Source organism: Atractosteus spatula, chromosome 20 (assembly GCF_055471065.1).
Source record: "Atractosteus spatula isolate fAtrSpa1 chromosome 20, fAtrSpa1.hap1, whole genome shotgun sequence".
Taxonomy (NCBI): domain Eukaryota; kingdom Metazoa; phylum Chordata; class Actinopteri; order Semionotiformes; family Lepisosteidae; genus Atractosteus; species Atractosteus spatula.
This window is the reverse complement of record NC_142725.1, coordinates 5,820,622-5,846,000: the sequence shown is the minus strand read 5'-3', so window position 1 is coordinate 5,846,000 and position 25,379 is coordinate 5,820,622. Positions and strand designations below refer to the sequence as shown.

General features: G+C 40.6%; 2 protein-coding genes across 4 annotated transcripts in view; both read right to left on the bottom strand.

Moving 5' to 3' along the window:
• The window catches only part of LOC148817411 (uncharacterized), a 38,432-nt gene that overhangs the window by 9,494 nt on the left and 3,559 nt on the right, over positions 1-25,379 (bottom strand). Inside the window, exon 1 of one of the 2 annotated variants that reach the window (XM_088938134.1) lies at positions 646-704. The exons of the other annotated variant lie outside the window; for it this stretch is intronic. The gene's annotated coding sequence lies outside the window, so the exon portion shown is untranslated. Of the gene's footprint in view, positions 1-645; positions 705-25,379 lie in introns of those variants that run through there. 2 annotated transcript variants of the gene reach the window in all.
• The window catches only part of LOC148817410 (alpha-1,3-galactosyltransferase 2-like), a 33,752-nt gene continuing 9,184 nt past the window's right edge, over positions 812-25,379 (bottom strand). The window contains exons 1-5 of one of the 2 annotated variants that reach the window (XM_088938136.1): positions 22,965-23,032; positions 14,696-14,779; positions 12,682-12,777; positions 5,000-5,137; positions 812-3,729 (exon numbers count right to left, since the gene is read on the bottom strand). In XM_088938136.1, coding sequence (XP_088794262.1) covers positions 3,048-3,729; positions 5,000-5,137; positions 12,682-12,755 — 894 coding nt within the window. In that variant the 5' untranslated portion in view covers positions 12,756-12,777; positions 14,696-14,779; positions 22,965-23,032 and the 3' untranslated portion in view covers positions 812-3,047. Of the gene's footprint in view, positions 3,730-4,999; positions 5,138-12,681; positions 12,778-14,695; positions 14,780-22,964; positions 23,033-25,379 lie in introns of those variants that run through there. The other variant, XM_088938135.1, reaches the window with a different exon arrangement.

The window sequence follows — 25,379 nt, the reverse complement described above, 5'->3', positions numbered from 1 at the left end:
TGTCTGTGGGCTCACATTTGAATACATTCCATATTACCCGTTTTTGAAAGACTCATATTTTAACTTGATATCTACCAGAGGGCAGAGAAAGACTCAAGGAAATTGTGCTCATACTAATCTACATTACATTAGATCATTACTATGAATGGTGTTACCTCAAAAGATAATGTAGATGCATTTTTTACATAATTCATTGCTATAAACTCTTTTGTCACAGAACTATTCAGTCTGATATTTACAAACAATTTTGATTTCAAAGCAGCCATTTGTTATGCAAAACCATTAATATGTAAGAAAGGCTACAGAATGAGAAGGGGCCATTTGGTTTTGGTAGCTAACCTGTAACTTCCATTTCTATCCTCTGAGAGTAACACATTTTAGACAACATGAGCTGTATTGGCCCCATGAGTGATGTCTGAAAAATCTGGAGTTTGCTACCACAAACTTACAAACCTTTTTTACAACAAAGGAATTTTGACATTTCTGTACAAGAAAATGGTTCAACCCCAGTTTGGACGGGAATACCATTTTACACGAATATAACTGAATTTATCCCAGGTGCCAGAATGATAAATACCTAATCTGGTTTGACTATTGTGGTGTCTCCGGGGGAAAGGTTTACGTAACCGAGACAAAAGTACTCACACCACGCTTCTCTTCTTTCATTTCCGGGGAGTTTCCTCTGTTTCTCCAGTCCGTACGTCTTCCAAGCCAATCCGCTTGCTCAATCCTTATTCAGTCCAAGTTCCAAAGTCCATAAAGTTCCACAAATCCGCGTCGTATCCAAATCACAAACCATACACCGTAATCCTTTATTTTTTCCGTTGATCCGTTATTCTTGAATCCTTACCAACACCAACCTGATTCCACTATCTCCTCCAAAACGCATTCACCTGCTGGCTTCCGCGCCAGTTCACTGTTTCCAGGGTATATATATTTTCCTGATGAGACACACCTGTGTCTCGTTGTTTTTCAGACTGAGCCCTTTCCATCTGTGGGTCAGCTGGTTTCTCTTGTCGGCCATCTTGCTCAGGTCTAAGTCGAGTATATTGAGCAGATCGTTCCTGAAAATACCTGTCCTGGATGACCCTTCCCCTGGTCATCTTACACTATCTAAACAGGTATTGAACAGAAGCCTCTTAAACTGCAGCCAAATTGAAATGTGAAGCAGGTGAGGATGTTGCAGATATCTGCCAAGGTTCAAATCAAATACTTGACCTTTTCCGAAAAAGACAGACTTTTTGGAAATGAGGCTCAGGTCACCATGTTGGCTGTCGAAGCTGCAAATTTCTTTTCAGGTGTCGATCAGTAGCTGTCCGTGATGATATGCATCATCTTCCAGAAAAGTGAATGCAAGAATTGTGACAGAGAACATGTGTTCAATTTGGAGTTAAATCCTCAAGCTGTTTTTGAAAAGAGTCTAGTTTAAATATGAGAACGATACTGCAGTCAGGTGACCATTATGACTTATATGGGGACCCCATTTCACTATATTTTGGGTCTACCAGCTTCAGAACTATTTGGCTTGACATTTGTGGAACTGGGTCGGTCTGTCACAAATCAGCATATGATGACCAGTGTGAATATAAATATCAGCATATTAACTTGCAACAAATCTTTATCTGGCATGTTCTTAACATTTCACTTGGAACATTACATCTGGCTACACAAAGCTCAACTAGATGCAGCCTGAAAGCTTGGAAGAAACACAAAGAAAATCGTAGAGTTTACTAGAGCTACAGTATGTTTAAAAGCCTAATAAAATGCACTTTCTTGCCTTCTCTCTCTTCTGCGGATATATGCCATTCTCATATTTTTAAAGCATTTAATGTCTTCAGTAAAATCCTACTTAAATACTGATCTATTAAGTCATATAGAATCAAAATAACTACAGTTTAAGAAATATAATAAACTGGTGAACAACATGGTTGGTGCACACAATTGAGTGTGTAATTACTTATGCCTTGCAGAACACTTCTATAGCTTAACTAATAAATCTTAACACTGGCAAAAAAACAAATACAGGTATTGCAAGAATATTGTTTGTGTAATCTTCATCAACTAGCCTTTGACATATATCTAAAATTAATGTGATAAATTCGGTCTCAAGCAATGTTTTCAATCGTTATTCATGCATAATTTCCAGACCAGGCCTCATAATCTTGCTGGTACTGGCATCAATTTCAAAGTTAAACTGAATTCCTGAAGGACGTACTTATGATGGACCCTATGATCCCCAATTTGTCTATTATGGGCAGAAACAGGATCCACTGAAAGTCATATATAGGTCAAGAATACTACCCTCTGTATCTCCGAGAGCCTTGCTGAGCACTATGTTCTTACCACTATTCACAGGGACTTCAGGAAACAGCTAACAATTTCATTTAACATCTTCAAAGAGCTTCTCCTGCACGTGTTTGGCTGGCACCACTGGAAGAGTACTGTAAATGCAAGGAGATTTGTTTTGGCTCACCCTTGTCAAGCGTCAGTTGAAATATTCAGAGTTGCACAAGGACCATATAGACCAAATATTGGTTGTAAGCGTGTAACTCCAAAACAAAACTGGAAGAAGTTAAGAAGGATTCAAAGATACTTCTAATTGATTGATCCTAAAGGATTCTAAATAAACCTTGTACAAGTCTTAGGACAAATACCAGATAGTGGAAGATGGAGAATGGTGGGTTCAAGAATAGCTGAATTTTACACATTACGCAGCGCCATGGAAACAAGGCAGTATTTTCTCCCTGAGTCGCAGATACTTAATGAAGATCTTTAATGGCAGGTGAGATAATGAGGCACTTGGGGGACACTGATGCCACAAGGCTCCTGAGTACTAACGCTGACAGGTTTTGCAAAGGGAACACAAAACACAAAAGCAAAATCAGTGCCGTCTCGCAGGTCTGCAACGTAGAACAGGCCCATTGAGAAAGAAGAATAACCACCGTTTTTTGACACTCGTGATAAGAATACATTCAAGAAATATTTAAATAATAGAAAGGGGTAAGTCTGTGTGCATAGAGAATGATCCCAGTCAACGAACTTTCCATCTACTGCCTGAGTGCTCTGTAATGCTTCTCAGCCCAGACAAGCCTGGGAAAATGCAAATCCATGCGATAGCCGATTTCCGGCGCCCAGCAGTACTCAGGGGAGAGAACTTTTGTTGGCTTATGGATCCAGAAGTACTTGTTTAAGTGGCTCTCGTCATGCCAGAGCGCCTCCACCTGGTTCTCCTTGTCCTTCATGATGCCCTTGTAGCAGCTCTCGGTCAGGCGCTTCACATTCTGCCACGTGCCCCCAAAGACCGCAGCGTGGTAGTAGATGTCGCCCTTCTCCATGAAGGCCTCCGACTTGGGGTTCTGGTCGTAGGTGTACCTGAACTTCGGGGTGCGGTAGAAGAAGGCGTGCATCAGCGCCACAGAATCCCCCAGGGCCTCCGTGCCGAACCGACCCACGAAGACCTGGTCGACGTCCAGGCAGAAGACGTACTGGGCCCGGAGGCGCACCTGCGACTCGATGGTGTCGGCGATGGACTTCATCCGCATCATGGAGATGTCCTGCCAGCGCCTGTGCCGCTCCACCTGCAGGATGATGACTTCCCGCCCCGGGGCCAGCGCGACCTGTGGGACCTTCGCGGGATCGTCAGTGAAGATGTAGTAGGTCACTCGCAAACCCACCATGAAGTAACGCTCGGCAGAGGTGAGGAAGTCCTTGAGGTAGGTGTCCAGGTACCTGAAAATACAACAAAGACGTTGTGAAACTCTCCATCTTCTCTACCAATATCCCCTCGGAAGCAAAAGAAGTACAAGTCACTTATAAAGCCAGTTATCCTAGTCAATGAACTGCATTGTGAGTACTGTGCAGTATCTAGTATTAATCTCTTAAACATAAAAGTGAGAGCATGATATGTTCCCATTCATAGCTACAGCACACACTTGAGAGCGCTAAATTGGCTCAGTGCAATTGAGGTTTGAGTCCATAATGGTTTGCATCCATCCACCATCGTGGACTAGTGAGGTTACTGCCCTGGACTGTGTACTGTTGAACTCTACTGTCCCATTTGTACGTGTACCAGCTGTTACGGCTCTAAAATACGCAAGGCTTCTCAACACAGATTGTTTGAATAGGTGAATAAGCCTTAGGTTACTCCTGAAACCCTATACCAACAGCACCAACAGACCAGTAAGGAGTGGGATGCTCTGTCTCCACCTCTGCATACGAGAAGATACAGGGGTAACATAGCTCCATTCCCTCCTTTCATTTCTCCTTTCGAGCTCCAAGGATCTTGATGGCTACTCTTCTCTATCGATTCAGAGTAGCCAGCAAACAATGGGGCAGTTTCCCACCGCATGGCAGCCCAATGTACACAAGGGAAATGCAGTTTAGGAGCATTCCAGACAGAAGAATGCATTTACACAGAAGAAGCATGAGGGGCCACATGGTCACCTCTGATTTGTAGTCCTTCTGTGTTGTATAATGCTTTATGACTAAGACAAGTTGTGCTCACTGCCTTACTTTTGTAAAACATGTTGTAAAACAAATAGATTTCATTGATTAATATTGTGCATCACATCCAGATAAAAGCATGACCTTACATGTAGAATTCATGACAAAGCTCAACATCATGAAGCAGCCTCACAAGGCCAAGATATCTTGACCTCATCATGGGTTTGGTTGATATTAATTCAAAATAGGAGCTTCTTCGATTTTCTTTTTAAAAATGCAGTAAGAACATTCAAGTAGCCAGTCACAGGAAGCTGTGGAGCAGTGGATTACATGCTGTTCTTCCCGATTTATAAGAGGAGTCTTATTTTACATTAGGGCTTTAAACAGCAAGATTGCCTATAAATTACCTACAATATGAAATCATGCATTTCACTTTAAGTCTAACCTGACTATATTTCACTTATTGCTCAAAATGTCAAAAAACACATCTCATCAGAGCAGAGGAAAACTAGCTAGCCAACAAACAGTTGTATCATTGGAAAAAAAAACTACATACTTGCCAACAGCAAATACGGTCAATGCAACAGAGGTGTTTTGCTTTCTGTAAAACTCATCGTAGTATTCTGGGTTAAACATGCCGTCCCAGATGACTGGAGCTCTCCAGTATGTGCATGTCTGGACGTCTGTCCTGGACCTGAAAGAAAAGACAAACATTTTGAGCAGTTTGCTCTTTAACTCTTTGTTCAATTGGAACAAACGACAAGTTATGATGGTCTGTTTACCACACAAAAAGATAGCATACACCCCAAAACCACTGGGAGATCAGAAGCTACAGTATACTTTCCCATCTTCCACTCAATCAGTGCCAGATTTGCCTGTTAGTTTGCTGATTCACTTAGAACATTTTCTGAGTTGAGCCCATTATTAACTAAAACACCAAGCACACACCATTTTAGGGTCATTTCAAGGATTACAATTAAAGGATTATGTTTTCTGCTCAGTCTTCTTTACAGAAGACAAAAACTACTTTGCGAGTTTTTTTAAATGTGCTTTATGAGATGTGTGTTATCGTTAAACAGTGTTCCACTAACATTTTAGTTATAATGTTCTTGAAAAATGTTTTTCTGATATTACTGTACACATGCAAAAGGAAAATACGTACTGCTTATTAAAAAAAGATGTGCATCGCTGAAAAACAAAAGAGGAAAAAGATGTACTAATTTACATTTCCATTAATACCGGTTGATATGATAGATGTGTACTTGTATCCAGAAAAAAAATCGCATCTGGTCAAAACAGAGGATGCAGAATAAAACCACAAACAGAAAACACTACGTATGTACTCGGGCTATATTTTCTGCCCAAGTAGCAACACCATATTTCTGCACTGGAAGGCGAAACCACAGGACAAACACACCAACATTCTGACTGCTTCTCTTAAGCACATGACCCAGTTTCTTTAAAACATCATCTAACTTGAACAAACAAAACTCTATGAGCAGAAGGGGAGCAGATCACTCAAAGAATGTAGCTCTTTTCAGCGATCTCATGATTTTTATTAACTCATGTTGGATGACTTTAAAAAAAATTGAACACCCATTGATAAGCTTAGGCCATTCATTTTTACGTCTTTAGAATTTTTATGTTTCTATATTTTATTTCAAAGAAAACATGATAATAATTCTTGTTGCCCTTTCACTCCCTATAATAAAATAGATCTACCAACGAGTTTTGGCATACTATACTTGTTCCAAGCTTTCAGAACTAATATTTATCTGCTCTATATTTTCTATTGTGATAACTAGACATGTTGATCAATTCTGCACAGTTGTTATATTCTTCTTATTCTTTGCTTGTTACTTTATGTGAATTTTAATTAAGATAGTGGGTTTTTCTGCTGTCTGATGAAGATGATATCCTATGATCCTTCACAAAATGGCTGGTTGAGATCCTGAAATTAACTTACTGGTTAGAAATCTTTTGTTGGTACCCCATCCTTTGCTCCCAAGTTTTGTTTTTAATTTAATCAACAAATGGACATAAGAAAGCTCGCTAGCATGTGGAGGTCATTCTGCCCATCACTGGTTGATAGAAACTGATCCTGAATTAAGGTAGCATGGACAGGTAGAATGTTTATTTGCAAAAACGTTGTCATTTCTTCATTTATATATTTGCTTTTAATTCTAGCAATAAATATAATGTATTACTATAGCAAAAATGAACATTCTTTGATGAGGGATTGGAGACTATTATCAGTAAAATGGGTTTATTTTATGTTAATTTGGTGAAGCTCAGTCACAAATAAAACACTGGATGTATTTGGCTTCAAAAAGATAGTTGATAGATAAAAGAATAGTTAGTAACACAGAAAAAGTTTTTGGAATTGAAGAGCCCATCTTTATTTTACATTTTAAAAAAAGATTTGGAATCACTAACACTGTGACATCTCTGACATTGTTTACATTAGAAAGTGAAGAGATGCTGGCGTTATCTAGATCAAATATCCCAAACCAAACACAAAATCATTTCCGCCTTGGAAGAGACAGATTTGGAGTTTATTCAATGAAGTGCAAAGTGTACTTATTATATTTAGCTTTCAGTTTATTTGCTTTTACATTAAAAGGCTTACATGTCCCATTTGGAAACAGTCCCCTGTGTTCCTGTATCCCTACCCTGCTGTTAGGTATTAGCTAAGCACTACCTGCTCTGTCGATGGTGTCAGTCCTGTCTGGGCTGGTCCTGCAAATAGCAGTTTAGCACATAGGGAAGTGCCGCCAGCAGTGGAAACAGTATTCAGTATCCATTTAGATCTTTTTCTGATACTTAAAAAATAAAGACAATTGGGATCTGTTGTGTTTTAAAAAACAAGATCATATTATGTAATATATTCATATAAATAAAATGTAAACATAACATATTATATATACACATAATATAATCATATTAAAACACACTATTCTAAATGTTTTTGCTTTTCTATAGCCCAGAGGTTCCCAATTCCAGCTGTAGGGACCCCCACACCTCCTGCTTTTCATTACAGCTGAGCTCTGTACTTCAGTTCTGAATTGAGCCAACGAGTCACCAAGTTAGAATCTTTGCATTTTTTGTACTCAAAGATAAGCGATTTGAAGCCATTGAAGAAACAAACTAGCTAAACGGCACTGCCTTCACGTTGAAGAAGCAATCAAGAGTTCAAATTCAACCTGCTGTTGGCTCTATTAAGGTGTTGATAACTCAGCCAAGTGCTCAGCTGGGGCCAGCAGGAACAGGACAGGGAACTCCTGCACAGCCCCTCGCATGCAAGACAGGATATGAACATCAGTAACGGACTTCCTTTTCCTTGTCAAACCTGACTGAGCTGCAGTCATTTGTGAAACCTAAAGCAAATGGTCAAGTGCAGCAGTTAATCCTCAAAATGGGTCCATTTTTAGGTAGCAGTTCTACATCTTCAACCCGTCTCGGTGAGCAAGAGACACTTAGGACTTATATCCTAAACAACTAATGCCTCAGCGTCTCAAGAGTGCGTTTCCCTGGATCAGTCATTCAAGCAGGTTTTGTCCATTTGAGAATGAGACCTGTTCCATCCTTCAGATTATATTGATGCATCAAGGGGGCGGTCTTGAATAACCAGTCACAAAGGGTGAGGTTACTGGAATAGAGGGTGGAGAACTGGGTCTGGCCGCTAACAGGAATGCTAAACAGAAAAACAGCACACTTACTACTGCACAGATCTTTGGAGGTACTATTGCCACTAAGGATAGTTTAACGACACTACTAGCTCCTTAGTAACACACCACCCCATGGGCTCAAGGAGAACCCAAACACAGGCAGACAAGCAAACAAGTGGAAAAGCAGAACCCAAAACAATAGAGCAAGTTCAGAGCAGAGAGGTCCATGGGACAAACCGGAAGGAAAATCCAAAAGGTCACAGAGCAGGGAATTTTGAGGCTTGGGGGCCAAAACTGTAAGACTAAGTGCAGAGTGATGTGAAGGCAGGGCTTAAGTGGCCTTTTCCCTGTGAGACAGGTGTGGAGGTTACCTGCACACAGGTGAAACGGATCTCCTGCCAGAGCGCGTGGCCACAGCGACCAGCTGACTGGCAGGTTTAGCTGAGGTCCGGCCAGTTGCCATGGTGACTCTAGTGTGTCCTTCAGTGCTCCAGCAGTAGGAATGACAGATAGCACTGGGTTTATCACCGCGTTATCAATTCCTTTTTTCTCCTGCAGAACCCTACCCGTGTAACGAACAAATGACATTTCCCTCTGCATGAAAAAAAGTGACACGTGTAGTTAATTTAATTTTAATGACCTCAAAATGTGTGTAACCACTTCTAACTTGACTTTAAAGAAGGACAGAAAATGTTGTACACATAAGGTGCTTATACCATGTGTGGAGCCTTAGCAATTGTGGGGCCCCATTTGGCCCATTTTGGTGGGGCCTCCTGGACTTAAAATTATTTCAAATTAGGTATCAGGAATATATGCTATTACATTATATATAAATATCTATATTTATTAGCTTATATTTTGACATTAAATGTGTTAAAACAAAACAATACTTACAAAGAAATGTGTCTTGCTTTCTGTTCTGCAACCTCTTTTAAAATTGTCAAAGTTTTTTGCTTCATCACCTTCTATGGATAATATTGCAAGGCTGTTGAGTCTATCTTGGAGCACGTTTGACCTTAGATGAGATTTGAGCAATTTAATTTGGAAAAGCTCCTTTCCCCTGATGCCACTTTGACGGGAATTGTCAAAAATGCACGTAGAGCCATAAAAAAAAATGGAAATCCAGTAGCTCTCTCATTCAAAGCAAGGAATTCCACAATTTTCAAAGGCTTTCCAAAGTATGAAGAAGGAAGAATTGGCTGCAGTGTTTCCATTTCCTTGACCTGTATATGGCCATTTAAATCTGCTAACTTTACAGACTTGACAAGTTCGTTTTCCTCAATGAGCTTAACATCTGTTACCGCAATTTTCCAAATCTGCAGCATGTTTTTGTAATTCCTCTTTTGGAATTTGTTGAAATTTACTCAAAAAGCCAAATAAATCAACAGGTCTTTTCCACTGCTTAAACCGTGGCTCCAAAGACCGCATAGCCTTGTCTAAGACTTGGTTGAAGCAGTGTACCTTGTAAGCATCCTTGGGATCGGTAACAGGGTCATCAGCAGACTGGTAACTAAAGAGTCTTTTTCTCTTTCGCAATCTGTTTGGAATTCTTGGGTTACCCCCAAGTCATTCGCAAGCTCATTTGCGCCAACTAAGACTCGTTCAAAGCCAGTCTCTCTGTACAAGAGCTGATAAAAAAAGTCATGTATTTTTGACACAAACACATATTAAGAGTACAGTTACGATATGGGATCGAGCAGAACATTCAAAGCACAAAAGAACTATAATCTCTCCTAATCTATCTATCGACCTCTCTTTCTCAACCGTGAGATTAATTACAATAAGAGTAAGCGAGGGAATGATGTAATATTCATCAACGTTATGTGGGTGAATGATTTATTTGTATCATTAATTCAACATAATTTATGTTGCTAAAAGAAAACACTGATACATTGTTTATTGAGGCCAAGCTTGATGTGGGCTCTTTTTTGCCTGTCTTGGTCCTTGTGTAGAAAAATAAAGGAAGCATCGTTATTTTATTCTTCCAATTGATTTATCATTATTAAACCCTGCATATGGTTGGAGTGCATTTTGTGTTCACCATCATATGTATGAGAGGCTGGATATAAACAAGTTCTGTTCTATAATTAATCTGTAATGCTGGGGCAGCCCATTGTAGGGCAAACAGATAGACATGCACGCACACTCACACCAGGGTCAGTCCTACCAGAAGCCAATTAACCTACCAGTATGTGTTGGGACTGTGGGAGGCAATTAACACACCTGGAGGAAACCCATAAGAACATGGGGAGAACATACAAACTCCACACACGTCTTGAAACTACCGTATTCCTAGTCTCCTGTGCATGCTCTGTCCAATCTGGCTAATGAACTGATTAGCTGGTCTGACTGCAGTGAAAAAAGATGCCTGCTGCATTTCCCAAGTTTCTACAGACTTTTTGCTTTCTTCTTTGTCTGAGAAGTTTAACAATGGGCTTATCTCCAGGAAGTATTTAGTCTTAAGCTATTCTTCTGTACTCTCTTTATGGTGACAGTGACCCTCCTTACAGCAACATTGGTTTTGCAGAACAAGGTCAGTTTAACAGAAGCTGATTAATCTACCAGCATGTCTGTTGGAGGAAACTGGAGCACCCAGAGGAAACCCACACAAACTTAAAGAGAACATACAAACTCCACACAGACAGCACCCCAGGAAGCAAACCCAGAGCTCCAGCACTGCTATCCACTCCCTCACTTAATAATGTATCTTTTAAATACTTTATGAGAATCATAATTACCATGTCAGAGGTTTATGAGCTGGGTTTTTGGATGAACAGAATCATACCTAGACTGACCGTAACCTTTGCGATTTTAAAAATTTTGAAACTGCTCCTTTTGAAACACCTTTCCGTAAATCGATCGCCTGAATGCAAATGTCAAATTCCAGAAATACGATTCCATACTAGAAAGTATGATTCCGAACTAGGAATCGCAACTAACCTGTGTGCAAGATGGGAACAGCTCTGCTAAGATACAAGCACAGCAGCTAGCAGGCTCAGAGCAGACGCAGCCACTCTGTACACTGCAAGACTTGGTCCTCCACAGAGGGAGATTTCTACACAGTCTAGGGCTCGAGGGACAACATGACATCACCTTCTGGAACAGGATCAGTGCCACTGGGCACTGTTGCATAGGCACGTTTGCATATTGAAAAACGGGTGCTGTGCTACACAGGAGGTTTAACTGAACACAAGGAGTGAGTCCTCCTATGGGTACAAATAGAAATTATACTCTGAGTTAAATAATAGTTTAAGTTTAATAATATGCTTGAACTATTAAAAAAAACAACCTATGTATTTTGTTTAAAGCTGTGAAAGTGTTTGAGCCACATGCTTTCAGTGGAGTTTCTGCCTTAACTATTCAAAATGGGGATAAAAGTGTTAAACCTCGCTGTATCTTTCAAACTTTTTGTTTTTTGTGAAGACGTTTCTGTATGTACAGCTCAGTCTACATACAGTATTGATTAAATACGAAGCTTTCCACTTACAAGCAACTGAGAACACAAATCGATTTGTTGGTACTGTATATTAATTTCCACCCAAAGCTGAAAGTACTTGCAAACATATTTTAAGTCTGACAGCAGGAGTCTCTTCTTTACACAGAATCACTTACATCTTGGAGGTCAAAGCTGAATCTCTTGGATCCATTATGGATCAGCAGGATGGGATTCTTGGACCACTTGATCTTACATTCTTATGTTTTCTGGTTTGAACCTGAAGTATTGAAATAAACTCATTTGACTGAAATGAGTGCAAATAGCTTTTTAGGCGTACTGTAAAAATGTCCACAACAGGTCATTTTGTGCACTACATACTAACACACGGGGCTGTGTGGAACACAGACCATACAAATCCAGGATCACTGGTTCCCTCAGGTTTTCACCAGCCCACGTGCAGCTTTGACAGTTTGTACACAGAAAGCTGGTACTGGCCTCAATAGCCAATATTCTCCCAGATCTGGGATCTGCAGCCTTGGTCTTGCAGCTTTTTTAGGTAGCCTTGCATAATCAATAAAGCACAGATCTGAAAAGCATGTTCACTGCTCTTAGTTAAGAAACTGACTGACCCAGTTAAGACATGCAGAGCTTGGCTGGAACGAGAGGGATGAGAACGAGAAGACAGTGCTGCTTCATCCTTGCCCCAGGCCGATCGGACACTAAGCTAGCTGCTTGCAGAAAGTACTGCAGTAGCAAAGGCATCACCACTAGGGGTCACCAAAAATGGCATCAAAACACTGTTACTTGTGATGCAGAATTGTATACTGATTGTGTTGAAAGCCGGAATTTTCACACAGGTGTCATTTGTGGTTTGTCGAAGGTATGTATTGTAATAAAGCCAGGAAATTTCTTTGATCTCACAGAAGGTCACTCTTGCGTGAACAGGAATTCAGGAACTCAGGTTCCCTGAGCTATGTGACTTACAGTAAGAGAAGTCCCACAATATCGGAACATGCTGGTGATTAGTCATTAGTTGGCATAATCTTACACTGAGAAAGAGCGTTTAAAAAGTACAGAAAAAGCCAGCAAAATACGTTTTTTCTTTGGAAATACACAGTCCTTCACAGCACTCACCACAGATCTAGGGAATTGTCAACATCATTTTCAGGTCGTAATTTTGTCCCAGGAGGCAAAATGCACTTTTCCATGGGAATGAACCCTTCAAAGAACCTGCAAATAAACACAATATACAAACAATTAGGCTGGACCTTAACTGGCTGACACAAGGGTGGTTCAAAAAGCTCAGAGCCAAACACAAAGAGAAGAGGCTGTTGCTGTTAGAGTTGCAATACTTCCTGAGTAAAGTGAAATTGCCATATCCCCGCCTTCTAGACAGCTAACTGGTACTATTGCACAGACAAGCTGAAAAGATGTGGAAAATCAAAAACCCAAGGCTGTTACAGCCATCAGATCTTAGATATTGCAAAAGGGGAGAGAGGAATGTTGACTCCTGTGTTGACAGGATACTGCACATGGCCAACCTGTAGATAAAACACAAGCAATGTCCGTTCAACCTTTGCCTCAGTATATTGCCTGCATAATTCGAGCTACTGCACTTTAAACCAATGTGGCTGGTTAAAGAAGGCTCCACTTTTTCTTCACTAGACTTGGAGGCGCAGTTAAGACCTTATTAAAATATCACGTTACAAGATATTGGACACATGCACAACTGTGTGGAGTTTTATAGCTCCATCTTGCTCACAGATGTAGTAAACATAGTAGAGACATTTCAGTTTATATTTCTACATTTAGAATCGCCAGCTTGTTTACCCTTAGGAATCACCTATTACCACTAAATATGCCTTATTACGACATCCCACAGTGCAGGGATCCCAGACCCTGGCCTTAAGAGAACCCCATTCCAACAGCTCTCAGGCTTTATACAATCCAACTCAGACCAATTAAACAGGTGGTTTGATCAATTAAGTAATTTACAGATCCACTGGGAACAAAGATCAGAATATCTTTCAGCTCTCATGGACCAGTGTTCCCTTCACTGTTCAATGAATCAATGATCAATTAAAGGATCAATTGCTGGATCAGTTCCTAATGTTCATAATCTTTACATAAGAGGTGATTAATGGTGTCACTGCTTCAGCAGGTTGTGTGTGCAGGGAAATGATTTGTTTCGATGTATAATCTTCTAGGGGACTGGGAACTCATCACACAAAGTGGACCATATACTTGACACAATGACCACTTTATTCAACCTTATTGCATAGAGATATCATTAATACAAAAGGAAGAGGATATACAATATTAGGGACCTGTGTACAGCACTATAAAACCTAAAAATATTCTTAAGAGTTTCTTTCTAAGAAAATGTACAAGTATGCATGAGTACAGATCATAACTTCCTGAATTGTACACAAGCAACTTTTTTTGCTGACTGGAGTGATTTTTTTTTGGCAACTTGGTGACTGGAGCAATGTCTTCTGCACAAATAAAACAAATCTGTGTTGCTAGAAAACACGTAGAGGCAAACCTAGCTGGTGGCAATGCAGACTTAGAACAGAGATGCTACGAAGTTTTAACAGTTTTGAAAAACACTTGGATTAAAAATGGAGCAAAGTGTGCACAAGAGCAAAAGAGTTTTTCTTGTGAATGTTTGAAATGGACAAAGGAATTCATCACATCCAAATTCATACACATAAAAAAAATAACTGAGTAAATAAAAAGTCTTGACTAGTAATACTCAGATCGTCCAGCAGTTAGGAATGTCCGTGAAGAAATAGTTTACGTTCTATTTATTATAAATTGTTCGCATTCTAAGTTAACAAAAATTAACTATGCAAATCAAATTCAATAAATAAAGTAAAAACTGTAAAACTATGCACAGTGGAAAGTCTAAATATTAGGGGGTGGTTCAAGTTTTACATATATTGTATACTACAGTGTTGATGAGCCAATAGAAACGACAAATGAGGAAGTTACAGCAAATTAGATATTGTTGTAAGATATTACAACATACTACACTTGAAAAGGAAACCTTCAGCAGGGATGATTTAATGGCTGACTAGTTTGACTAGATTTCCCGAGCTCCTGAGCTGAGCAATGCTGTTCTCGATGGGACAGGGACAGGTCTTACCTGACAGACACAGGCCCAAAGCTGGCGATGAAAAGTACAATGGGGATGCAAAGAAGGTATATTTTCTTGACCTTGAGATACTGCCTGGAACAAAAGGAAGAACAGGAGAGTATAAGATTTAGGATTATGAAATTTCATCATAGACATAACCTAACATTTCATTAAAGCTGATGGCTTCATATACAGTAGTTACTGATGAACAAAATAATAATAATAATAATTGCTTACACTTATATACACTTACACTTACTTTACAGGTAATGGGGACTCCCCTCCACCACCACCAATGTGCAGCCCCACCTGGATGATGCGACGGCAGCCATAGTGCGCCAGAACGCTCCCCACAGACCAGCTCTCAGTGGGGAGGAGGCCACTGAGATTATTAGGATTATTAGGGGATTATTAGGAGGCCATGATTGGTAAGGGCCAATGGGAAATTTGGCCAGGACACCGGGGTTACGCCCCTACTCTTTTCAAGAAACGCCCTGGGATTTTTAATGACCACAGAGAGTCAGGACCTCAGTTTTACGTCTCATCCGAAAGACGCCGCCTGTTTACAGTATAGTGCCCCCGTCACTATACTGGGGCATTAGGACCCACATGGACCGCAGGGTGAGCACCCCCTGCTGGCCCCACTAACACTTCTTCCAGCAGCAGCTTTAGTTTTCCCCAGGAGGTCTCCCATCCAGGTACTGACCTGGCTCACACCTGCTGAGCTTCAGTGGGCTGCCAGCTGTGAGTTGCAGGGTGATACGGCTGCCGGCATTAAGCAGTGACTGCAGACCTTGCTGCTACCCTGAAACTATCTCAAAAACCTCAAAAACTCCTAATAAGGAACAAATATTCAGTTTCCTAGTTTTTGCTGTTCCTCTTAAAAAAAACTTAAATACCACTACTGCAAAACAGTGCTTATTACAGAGAACTACACGGTCATAAAAAATGATTTATTGCATGTTTATTGCTTTTGGGTGGAACAATGGCGCAGTGCTGGGGCCCCGAGTTCAATTCCGGACCTGGGGTGCTGTCTGTGTGGAGTCTGTATGTGCTCCCCATGTTCATGTGGGTTTCTTCTCGCTGCTCCAGTTTCCTTTCTCAGTCCAAAGACATTAGCCCTGGTGTATCCGTCTGTGTGCTCTGCGGTAGACAGAGGAGTATCCCGCCTTGTACCTGTGCAGACTCCATCGTCCCCCTTGCAAAGTAATTAGGAAAGAGCTCTACCTAAAATGCATCTATCCCTATCTACTTCTGTGGTTAAGTGCAAATAAATGCGTTACCACAGGAGTGCTTTTTGCTGTAAATACTTATAAATAAACACACAATACCACAGAAGACCCTGGACCTGCCCCTCAGCTGGTGTACTGGAACGCGATCATCTATAACTGGCAGAAATGAACAGCCGGAGGTCATCCTGTCAATTGTTGAAAACAGAGTAAGAAAGCAAGAGTTCGTACTCTTGGCGGAGGCAATTAAGAGGATGTGGTCTCTGAATATGTGAGCAGGGCAAGATGACTGGGGTGAAAAATGCCCTCTTCACACTTGCATGTCTCAAATTAAGGAAGAGAGAAACCACCTCATTATTAGTGAGAACACATCCGAATCCAGATCTCACTGCCTTCACATGCTTCTCAATAGTTATTTACACAGCTGTTAATACATCGTAAATATCAACTGATGTCATGCAGACACAGGTGAGCATTTCAGAGGATCCCACAGCAATGGGTCCAGGTGCCTGTTCATTAAACCAAAACTCAGCACTCAGTGCAGCACTGTGAATGCTGTTGCCTAACACTGCCATTATCTTCCAGACTGAACACAGTTGTTGGAATTTATAAAACAAAGGATTGTGCTAGGAAAGATCTAATCAAACTACCAGTTTAATTAAGGAATTGGCTGCAATAATTAAGAAATTGAAAAGACGGGGCGTTCGAGCCTTTCAGGAAATTCTATTCTTTTATAATGTTCCTTCTCAAAACTAAAAAAAAAAAGTTAAAGGAGCCAAAACTGTCTGATGCTTCTCTAAGAACATTAATTGTCTGGTTACTCCCATTGAACTCACATTTTGTAGAAAATATCTTTATGCTTCCCAAATTTGAGCTGAGTCAGTCAAGGCTATAGAAAAATATTGAAATCTGGGAGGATATTGGCAGTAACGAGGTATTTGAGACAATATGGGACTGAAACATTTCAGTCAGCACTGAATCAACACTGTGTCTAAAATACTTACCCCAGCAAAGAGCTGATCTAAAAATATGTGACACAAAATTTAAGAGTATGCATTTAGGATTAAATTCAGGATTTCAGCCAATGCCCAGAGTTCGGACACATTTGCACTCTCTATCCGATATGCTGAAGACCATGTATCAATATTAAAGGACTTGATGCATAGAAAAGAGTGTCCTTTCTTGTATGTAGTTGTTGATAGGTGACCTGAAAGCATGCAGAAGGCATCTGTAAAGTTCTGGAAATGGCTGCAAAACCCAGAATTCAACAACCAGAGAAACTCAGCAGAAGAAAGTGCCAAGAAATTGTACCTGTAAATTACCTGTGCAATTGTAGCCTACATGACTGAACCCCATCAGTCTCAGCTCATGGTGACTAAAGTGCACAGCACACGCTAGCAAACCATTGCTAATGACAGCAAGACAGCTCAGAAAGTAAACCATAATAAAACCCACAAAACTGCTTTGCACCGAGCTGATACAAAGATAGCACAGAAAGATCAAGAAACAACAAAGATGCATACAGTATGTCTTCATTTCCTGTAACTTTTGTCACATTTTGGAGATACTTCACTCACAGACTAGTATAAGTCACGTGTTCAGTCAACTCTTTGACTGAACTGTTTTTCTCGCTGACTGGCACATGAGCAGTGTGGCTTTGTCTAGCGTACAGCTGTAGACACAAAACCTTAGCCCAATCACGCCTGATTCTTGAATGCGTTCTTTTGTCTCTTCCCCAGAGTTCTCTCCACTCATTCACACGAGCTCCTGCTGTACTCTTCGGCGGTTCTGCCCTCTTCCTGTATTCTCAGGTGAAACGTAGCCCCTCCAGGGTCCATATTACAGTGCGCCCAGCTTAGCAATTACCCCCCCCCCCCCCCCCCCCAACAATGATCGCTGCAGATCTCCTTTTCCCTTTGTCTGGTCTGCTGGAGATTAATGCCTTTTCACTTCTTATATCACATTTTAGTCAGCCGCCATCCATCCATTTTTTAACTGCTTCATCCAATTCAGGGTTCTGGGGGAGCTTGAGACCATCCCCACCAAGCAATGGGTGCAGGGCAGGACACACCCTGGATGGGATGCTAGTCCCTTACAGGGCACAAACACTCACACACTCACCCTAGAGCCAAACTTCCCATTAACCTACCAGGATGTCTTTGGACAGTGGGAGGAAACCAGAGCATCTGGAGGAAACCAATGCAAACCCAAGAAGAACATGCAAACTCCACACAGACAGCACCACAGGTCTGTAATCGAATGCAAGGCCCCAGCGCTGCGAGCAGTGCAGCAGTGCCTAACCCTTTGGTTAGACACCATTTGTCTAATTAAGTAGTATCAATGTGCTGAATGCCCCCCCCCCCAGTTTTATTTTGAAAATACTGAGGCATTGGAGCAAAAGCATACTGCCAACACGATTACACAAGACTCCCAGAGAACTACAGTATGTCCTTTGCTTAATCACTACCATGCTCAACAGTTCCCATATATTGCCAAATATTTTGGTTAAAATGCTGCAGAGACTTCAGCCACACCCCATGGGAAGCTTGTTGAGATGGGGTGCAGAGAGGAACGACTACCCTGGGGCCTGTCTGTGGATCAGTAGTGACTTCCAGCCCGAGACCGAAAGGTCACTCCATGTGCTCTTCTGGATTCCAGCCTGATACAGGAGGATCTATAAATACTGATATCATGAACTTTTTATAGGCCAGGCTAGACGTAGCTATTTTTGTTCAACTATTCTGCATGCCATTACTTTAATAAGTGGTCAAGCATAGAGCTGGTTATAAGCTGAGGGATTTGTACACCTTCTAGCACAGAGCTAAGGCATCAGAAATGAAGACTCGGGCAAATTTCTTTTGGAGTGGAAGCACAGCTGCTATGGGATTTATGCGCTTTTAAGTTTTCACACAGGCCCAGACAGTGCACATCTACAGTAGTAAATAATTCCAGAACATCACAAGGCATGCTGGCTTCTTACGCATGCCAGCCAATTCTGTTTTCCCAAAGTCGTCAATAACCATTGCCACGTTTTCCCCAAGTTGGATGCAGCCCCAGACTGAAGTCATCTTAGCCATGATCCTAAAATTTCTCTCAAGAGGCAAGTGGCTCAGTATCCTAGCAACCGAAACAACAGCGAGGACACTTGGCTGGGCCGTTCTGCTGTCGTGACGGGACAGGGTTTACTAAAGGTTACAGGGCCTTGCAGAAGTATCACACCCCCACACAGTTTTCACATTTTGTTACTTCAGAGCCTGCCGTCATGACACTTTAGGGCAGCAGCTAATATTTGTCAGATGTAAAACTACTCTAGCCCATTTCAAGGAAACAAAAAGAAAGAAAGAACTGGAAAAGTCCCGATTGCAAATGTATTCAAATGCTTTGCTGTGGTTGAGGACTTCAGTGACAGATACAAATTGTCACACAGTTTAGCCATTTATACAGTTCTCAGGGAGCAGAGAAGGGTAGTTAAGCATTTCAACATAAAAACCTTCTTCTTGCAAAGAAATGAAAAATACATTTTTCTGCATGGCTAAATTAGTAACTCCCAGTTTCTTCATGCTATGTAGATTAATGCGTGCAGATTTCTAGCCTCAAACCACAGGGAATCAGCCGAGCTGCATCCGTGTCAAACAGATAGATAGGACCTACAGAAGACACAGTCATGTAGTTCATTCAGAACCCGATCACGCCTGATTCTTGAATGCGTTCTTTTGTCTCTTCCCCAGAGTTGTCTCCACTTATTCACACGAGCTCCTGCTGTACTCTTCGGTGGTCCTGCCCTCTTTCTGTATTCTCAGGTGAAACGTAGCCCCTCCAGGGTCCATATTACAGAGCATCCAGCTTAGATAGATAGATAAGACTTTATTGATCCAGTAGGGAAATTGACGAGAAGTGAAGATGGCTAGGTGAGATTTGAACTCCAGCCTTCACAGTGCTAACTATGTAGTATGGAGTTTATCTCAAGGAGCCACATCATAATGCTAGATTAGCAATGACCCCCCCCCCCCCAACAGTGAAAGCGCTACTTCCATTCTGGCCTCTACAGCGGGTGGCTGAAAAATTTCTTAGGGTGGAGAAATTCCTCCTCAGCCCCACACTGCAGATCTCCTTCTCCCTTTGTCTGGTCTGCAGAAGATTAATGCCTGTTCACAATGCCTTTTCACTTCTTATATCACATTTTAGTTAGCTGCCATCCATCCATTTTTTAACTGCCTCATCCAATTCAGGGTTGTGGGATGCCAGTCCCTTACAATAATAATAATAATAATAATAATAATAATAATAATAATAATTGCTTACACTTATATAGCGCTTTTCTGGACACTCCACTCAAAGCGCTTTACAGGTAATGGGGACTCCCCTCCACCCCCACCAGTGTGCAGCCCCACCTGGATGATGTGACGGCAGCCATAGTGCGCCAGAATGCTCACCACACACCAGCTATCAGTGGGGAGGAGAGCAGGGTCATGAAGCCAATTCATAGAGGGGGATTATTAGGAGGCCATGATTGGTAAGGGCAAATGGGAAATTTGGCCAGGACGCCGGGGTTACACCCCTACTCTGTTCGAGAAATGCCCTGGGATTTTTAATGACCACAGAGAGTCAGGACCTCGGTTTTACATCTCATCCGAAGGACGGCGCCTGTTTACAGTATAGTGTCCCCGTCACTATACTGGGGCATTAGGACCCACATGGACCGCAGGGTGAGTGCCCACCTGCTGGCCCCACTGACACCTCTTCCAGCAGCAACCTTAGTTTTTCCCAGGAGTTCCTCCCATCCAGGTACTGACCAGGCTCACACCTGCTTAGCTTCAGTGGGCTGCCAGTTGTGAGTTGCAGGGTGATATGGCTGCTGGCCATAAGGGGCAGCAGCCATACAGGGCACAAACAGGGCACAAACACTCACACACTCACACCAGAGCCAAACTTCCCAGAAGTCAATTAACCTACCAGTATGTCTTTGGACAGTGGGAGGAAACCGGAGCATTAAACTATTTTTTTTTCTTTAAATTCTAATTTGGATGCCATTCCGTGTCTCCCGAGTTGAAAAGCGAAATGCTGCCCCGAGGACAATGCAATTTCATAGCTAGAAACAGATGCACCACACAATTCAATGAATTCAAATGAATACCAGCAATGAATAGAAATAAAATAGTTTAGATTGAGCCACTATGTATTTTAAATGCTTATAACCAGCATATATTTTTCTAATTAGTACCATTAACGATAATGAAAAACATCTTAGCCTAATCAATATCTTTACTTAAGCAACGTATTCAAATTTTGTACAACTTTGACCTCTACTACATAGCAGTCTCGCTCTAAGGCAGCAGGGCCAGCTGTTTCTAGCTACTCGGGTTACAGGATGACACAAAATGGGGAAAAAAAACTTCACCTACCAACTTTGTTAAAAGCAATTTCAATTTGGGGTTTAACTTCTACAATTTAAAAAATGTAAATTGCATCTTAAGATTGAAAGCTTTGATGTTTGCGCAGGGAAGAAGGCAATTTTGAAAATGTCCACAAAAATAGAGCACTTCAAAAACTAAAATAGTGAACAATCACCAGTGCTATGCAAATTACCTGCCAATAGAACCTGTGAACTAATTATTTCAGTCACAGAATGTGTTTAGACTCTGTGTGTATTTATAATGTAACCACAGAAGAGCAGTGTCCAGAAGTACAGAAAAAAGACAACACTTGATATTACTTGACTGTAAATCAAACATTTGTGATTTTGAGATTAATTTGAATAAGTACAATATCGCATAGGTTTTATTTTTGAGTAATTTCACACACAATAGATTATATTATAACAAAACCATACTTTTTATGTTCCACCTAGTCATTTCAAGTAACCTATTTTAACACATTTATCCGAAGAAAACTCAGTCTTGACTCAGGATGGGAGATTGTCAAACAGAGATCTTCAATTCAATCAGCTGAAGGGGAGTATATCGCAGAGAAGGGGTTTCCCCTAGCACTCAAGACATGCTCACTGGACTGAAGTTACACTTTCCTTTTTATACATTAAAAGTAGGCAAGACTTCAACATATCAAAGGAACATACAGGGAAAAGGGGCAGTGTCAGAAGTCAAACAAACAGGACAGAAAGATCAAGTATTAGGTTTATTCCATGCTGAAAAAAAGAAGAAAGAAAACAACGTTTCGGCCGTGGAGCCTTCTTCAGGTTTGAAGTAGGCTGAAGAAGGTTCCATGGCCGAACCGTTGTTTTCTTTCTTCTTTTTTTCAGCATGGAATAAACCTATTACTTGTTCCTTTGCAGCCTACGCATGCTGACGCAGCTCCCCACCTGAACTAGGACAGAAAGATACCCTTTGGCATCCTGCAATCTGTTTCACTTCTCTCTGGTTGAAGGGGTGGGAAGAATCACAGGCTTTAGTTTGCACCTAAGACAGTGGTTCCACCCACAGTCACTTTCTTGATCTTTTTCCACTCGGTCTTCCACACCACCCACCCTCTAACCGTTGCATCAAATCTAGGGTTGTGGCGGAGCACAATCAGCAGTTTCAGAAAGTGACTAACTGAAAAAAATCACTCAAAAAAATTTAAGTGGAAATGGAAACTTAAATAGATTCTTGCTGAAGAAAACTGACAAAAGGAGAACCTGACAATTCTGTAAATACACTGTAAAGTAGCATACCTAGTGCTGGCAAAAACAAGAGGATGCCACTTGCACTTCTGTTAAAAATCCACCATCAGCTGTTAAAGTGCAACATAGGTATTTAGATTTCGGATTGATTGGGAGTGTTGAAGAATGTGAACTTATAGATAAATAGTGGGCCCTTTGTGGTCAGCTTTGATCAAATCACTGCTAGAAACCTAAGCTTCTCCAGCATCCATCATACAAAACATTGGTTTTTCAAAGACGATCCTGTTGATTTCTTGCAAAGAAAAGCTGAACCAGATACAACAAATAATAATCTGCTAAGAGTGGTCGGAATTCAAGATCTTTAGAAGCATCTGATAAAGCAAGTTGAAGAACTGTTCAGACTGAAAGAGGACAAACAACAGAGTACTATTACCTGCTACAATTTCCGCCATTCTTGGAGAGGAAGCAGCAGAAAAATTGGATGTTGCTCCTCTAATATGGTGTCAAGAGAAATTGAATATAAGGGCTTTTCAAGCTAACGAAAATCTAATGCCGCCCAAAAATGCCAAGTAAAAGTAATCTTAATTGAGCAGTAAAACTGGCCAACTGCTACTCAGTTCTCCCTCATTTCCCAAGAGAGAAGTGAGTGTTAAAGGCTAGTTCTCCTTTCTAACGTGATTCTGATCTCTCATGGAAAGGTGCTGATTCATCTGCTCGGACTGCAGTTTTAACCACGGCTTTTCTTTAGTGAGTTTTCCATTTTACCAACCATCTAAAACTACAGCACATGCTTTCCTTGGTACTTCCAGCTCCATTCAAACAGACCCTTACAAAATATACATTTTAGAAATATAAACAAAAGCCACTCAGAAAATTCAAAAGTGTCATTTTTGTCTTTTGTCCCTTAATATCAGGGCTAGTACTCAAAATACTGGTTAATAAGGGGGAACCTGCAGAACTCTACAGAAGTTTATTTGTTTCATGGAGAAAAGAAATATTCTGCTTAAACGTAATAATTATTTTGCAAGTAGTACTGCTGCAATATATCAATATATATTGCAATAATACTGCCCCATGCAAAGTTCCATTTTCTAACCAAAACATAGGCACACCCCTCTTTGTGCAAATTAATTTAAACGCGAACGCATAAGGACTTATAAAGTACATCAAAAAAACACACTGGAGCTGTCTGAGAAAGTGGGATTACTCACTAAACAGACAGATTAGATACATAAAACCATTTATTGCATAGTCTGTCGTGAACACAATGTATTTGTTTCAGGTTTACATAAGCATTATAATGATTTATATTTGGTCTTAATGCTACTTATACAGACTAAATGATAGAAGGGAACTAAAATAAACATGAAAAAAAATTATTTCTTGTGATGGAATTAATTATTGAAAAGCTTCATCTAAGCCATGTTGTCATCTGCATACTTCGGTGTCCCCTTCTACTTTGAAGAGTTTTCTCCTGTAAGAGCCAAACTCACCACATACTGTAGGCTTTTAGACATCCGCTAATTTGCGAGCCGCACCCTGAATTTTAACCTTGCATTTACCAGCAAATTTGCTCATCTCTGTGTCAGTCTCAATGAGCAGTATTTTAGTGTTCCATTCCAACAATAAACCACTCCCCAGATATCCAGGAAAAACTGAAAAATTGAAGACAGGGGAATACAGGTCCCCTGAAGGCCCCTATTGCTACACGTAGCACTACAACCCAATGTGAGAAAAACGCTGGATCTTGACCGTGGGCAGGCAGTACCAGTACAGAGCTAACAATCTTGGGTGAAGACTGCTACAGTGAAAAGCAGTATTTTACATTTACATTTAAGCTTACAGAGCAAAGAAACTACCCCTCCTTTATTACCTTTGGTGCATGAAGAAGCACAAAGTGAAAGAGCAATAACTGATTTACTGCCAGATCCATCTGATTGCACTGTTTTATTTGTAGAACCGTTTGTAGCCAATCCTGTTCCTCAAATTTAAACTGTGTGTTGAATCTGAAAATGTATATTCATGCTTAGGAACATGATGGTCAGCTAAAATGTAACTCGTACTACAACATGATTTATCTCACTGACTGAACTTCTCATGATACCAAATTTCTCTTATATCACATTTAGCCTGTATGACGACACTGTACAGATCTTAAATCTTTGTTGTCTTTTTAATGTCACTTTGAGGTGTAACGGACAATGGAACTCACTGTCAATCAATGAACATCTGATGAATATTCAAAAAAAAATCTTCTTCTCAGTGTAATATTCAATACAGTACATCCTAATCCAAATGGTGATGCACAATAGTTTGAAATTTGACAATAGTGCGAAACACTTCTGTGAGCTGGGCAACCTCTAATCAATTGCGTTAGATCGTTTGGTTTTTGTAGCATATAGTGATAAAGACATTTGTTTTCTGAATTTCAGGAATTATTACCTAGTGCTTCACACAGACCTTTTACAAGTGGGAATTAATCAAGAATCTAAAACGAGAGTCAAGATCTTATTGTTTAAAAAACCATAGCCAACCAATGTATTACAAAAAGGTTTGTGAGCCCCACAGTTTACTGTAACAACAAACTTATATTCTCAGAACAACATATCTGCAGAACCCCTACGTTTCGTTAATTACAAATGACTATGAATCAGATATCATGATAAGTTAAATTCTGGTGAATTGTATTCAATTATTCAAACCAACTACAATAGATTACTATGATTCAAAAGGTGAATCCGTTTATTATTTAGTTATTACTATATTTTTAATTATTTAACATACTGTGATACATAAATAAAAATGTGTCTACAGTATGTATATAATAAATAGTATTTATGCTATTTCA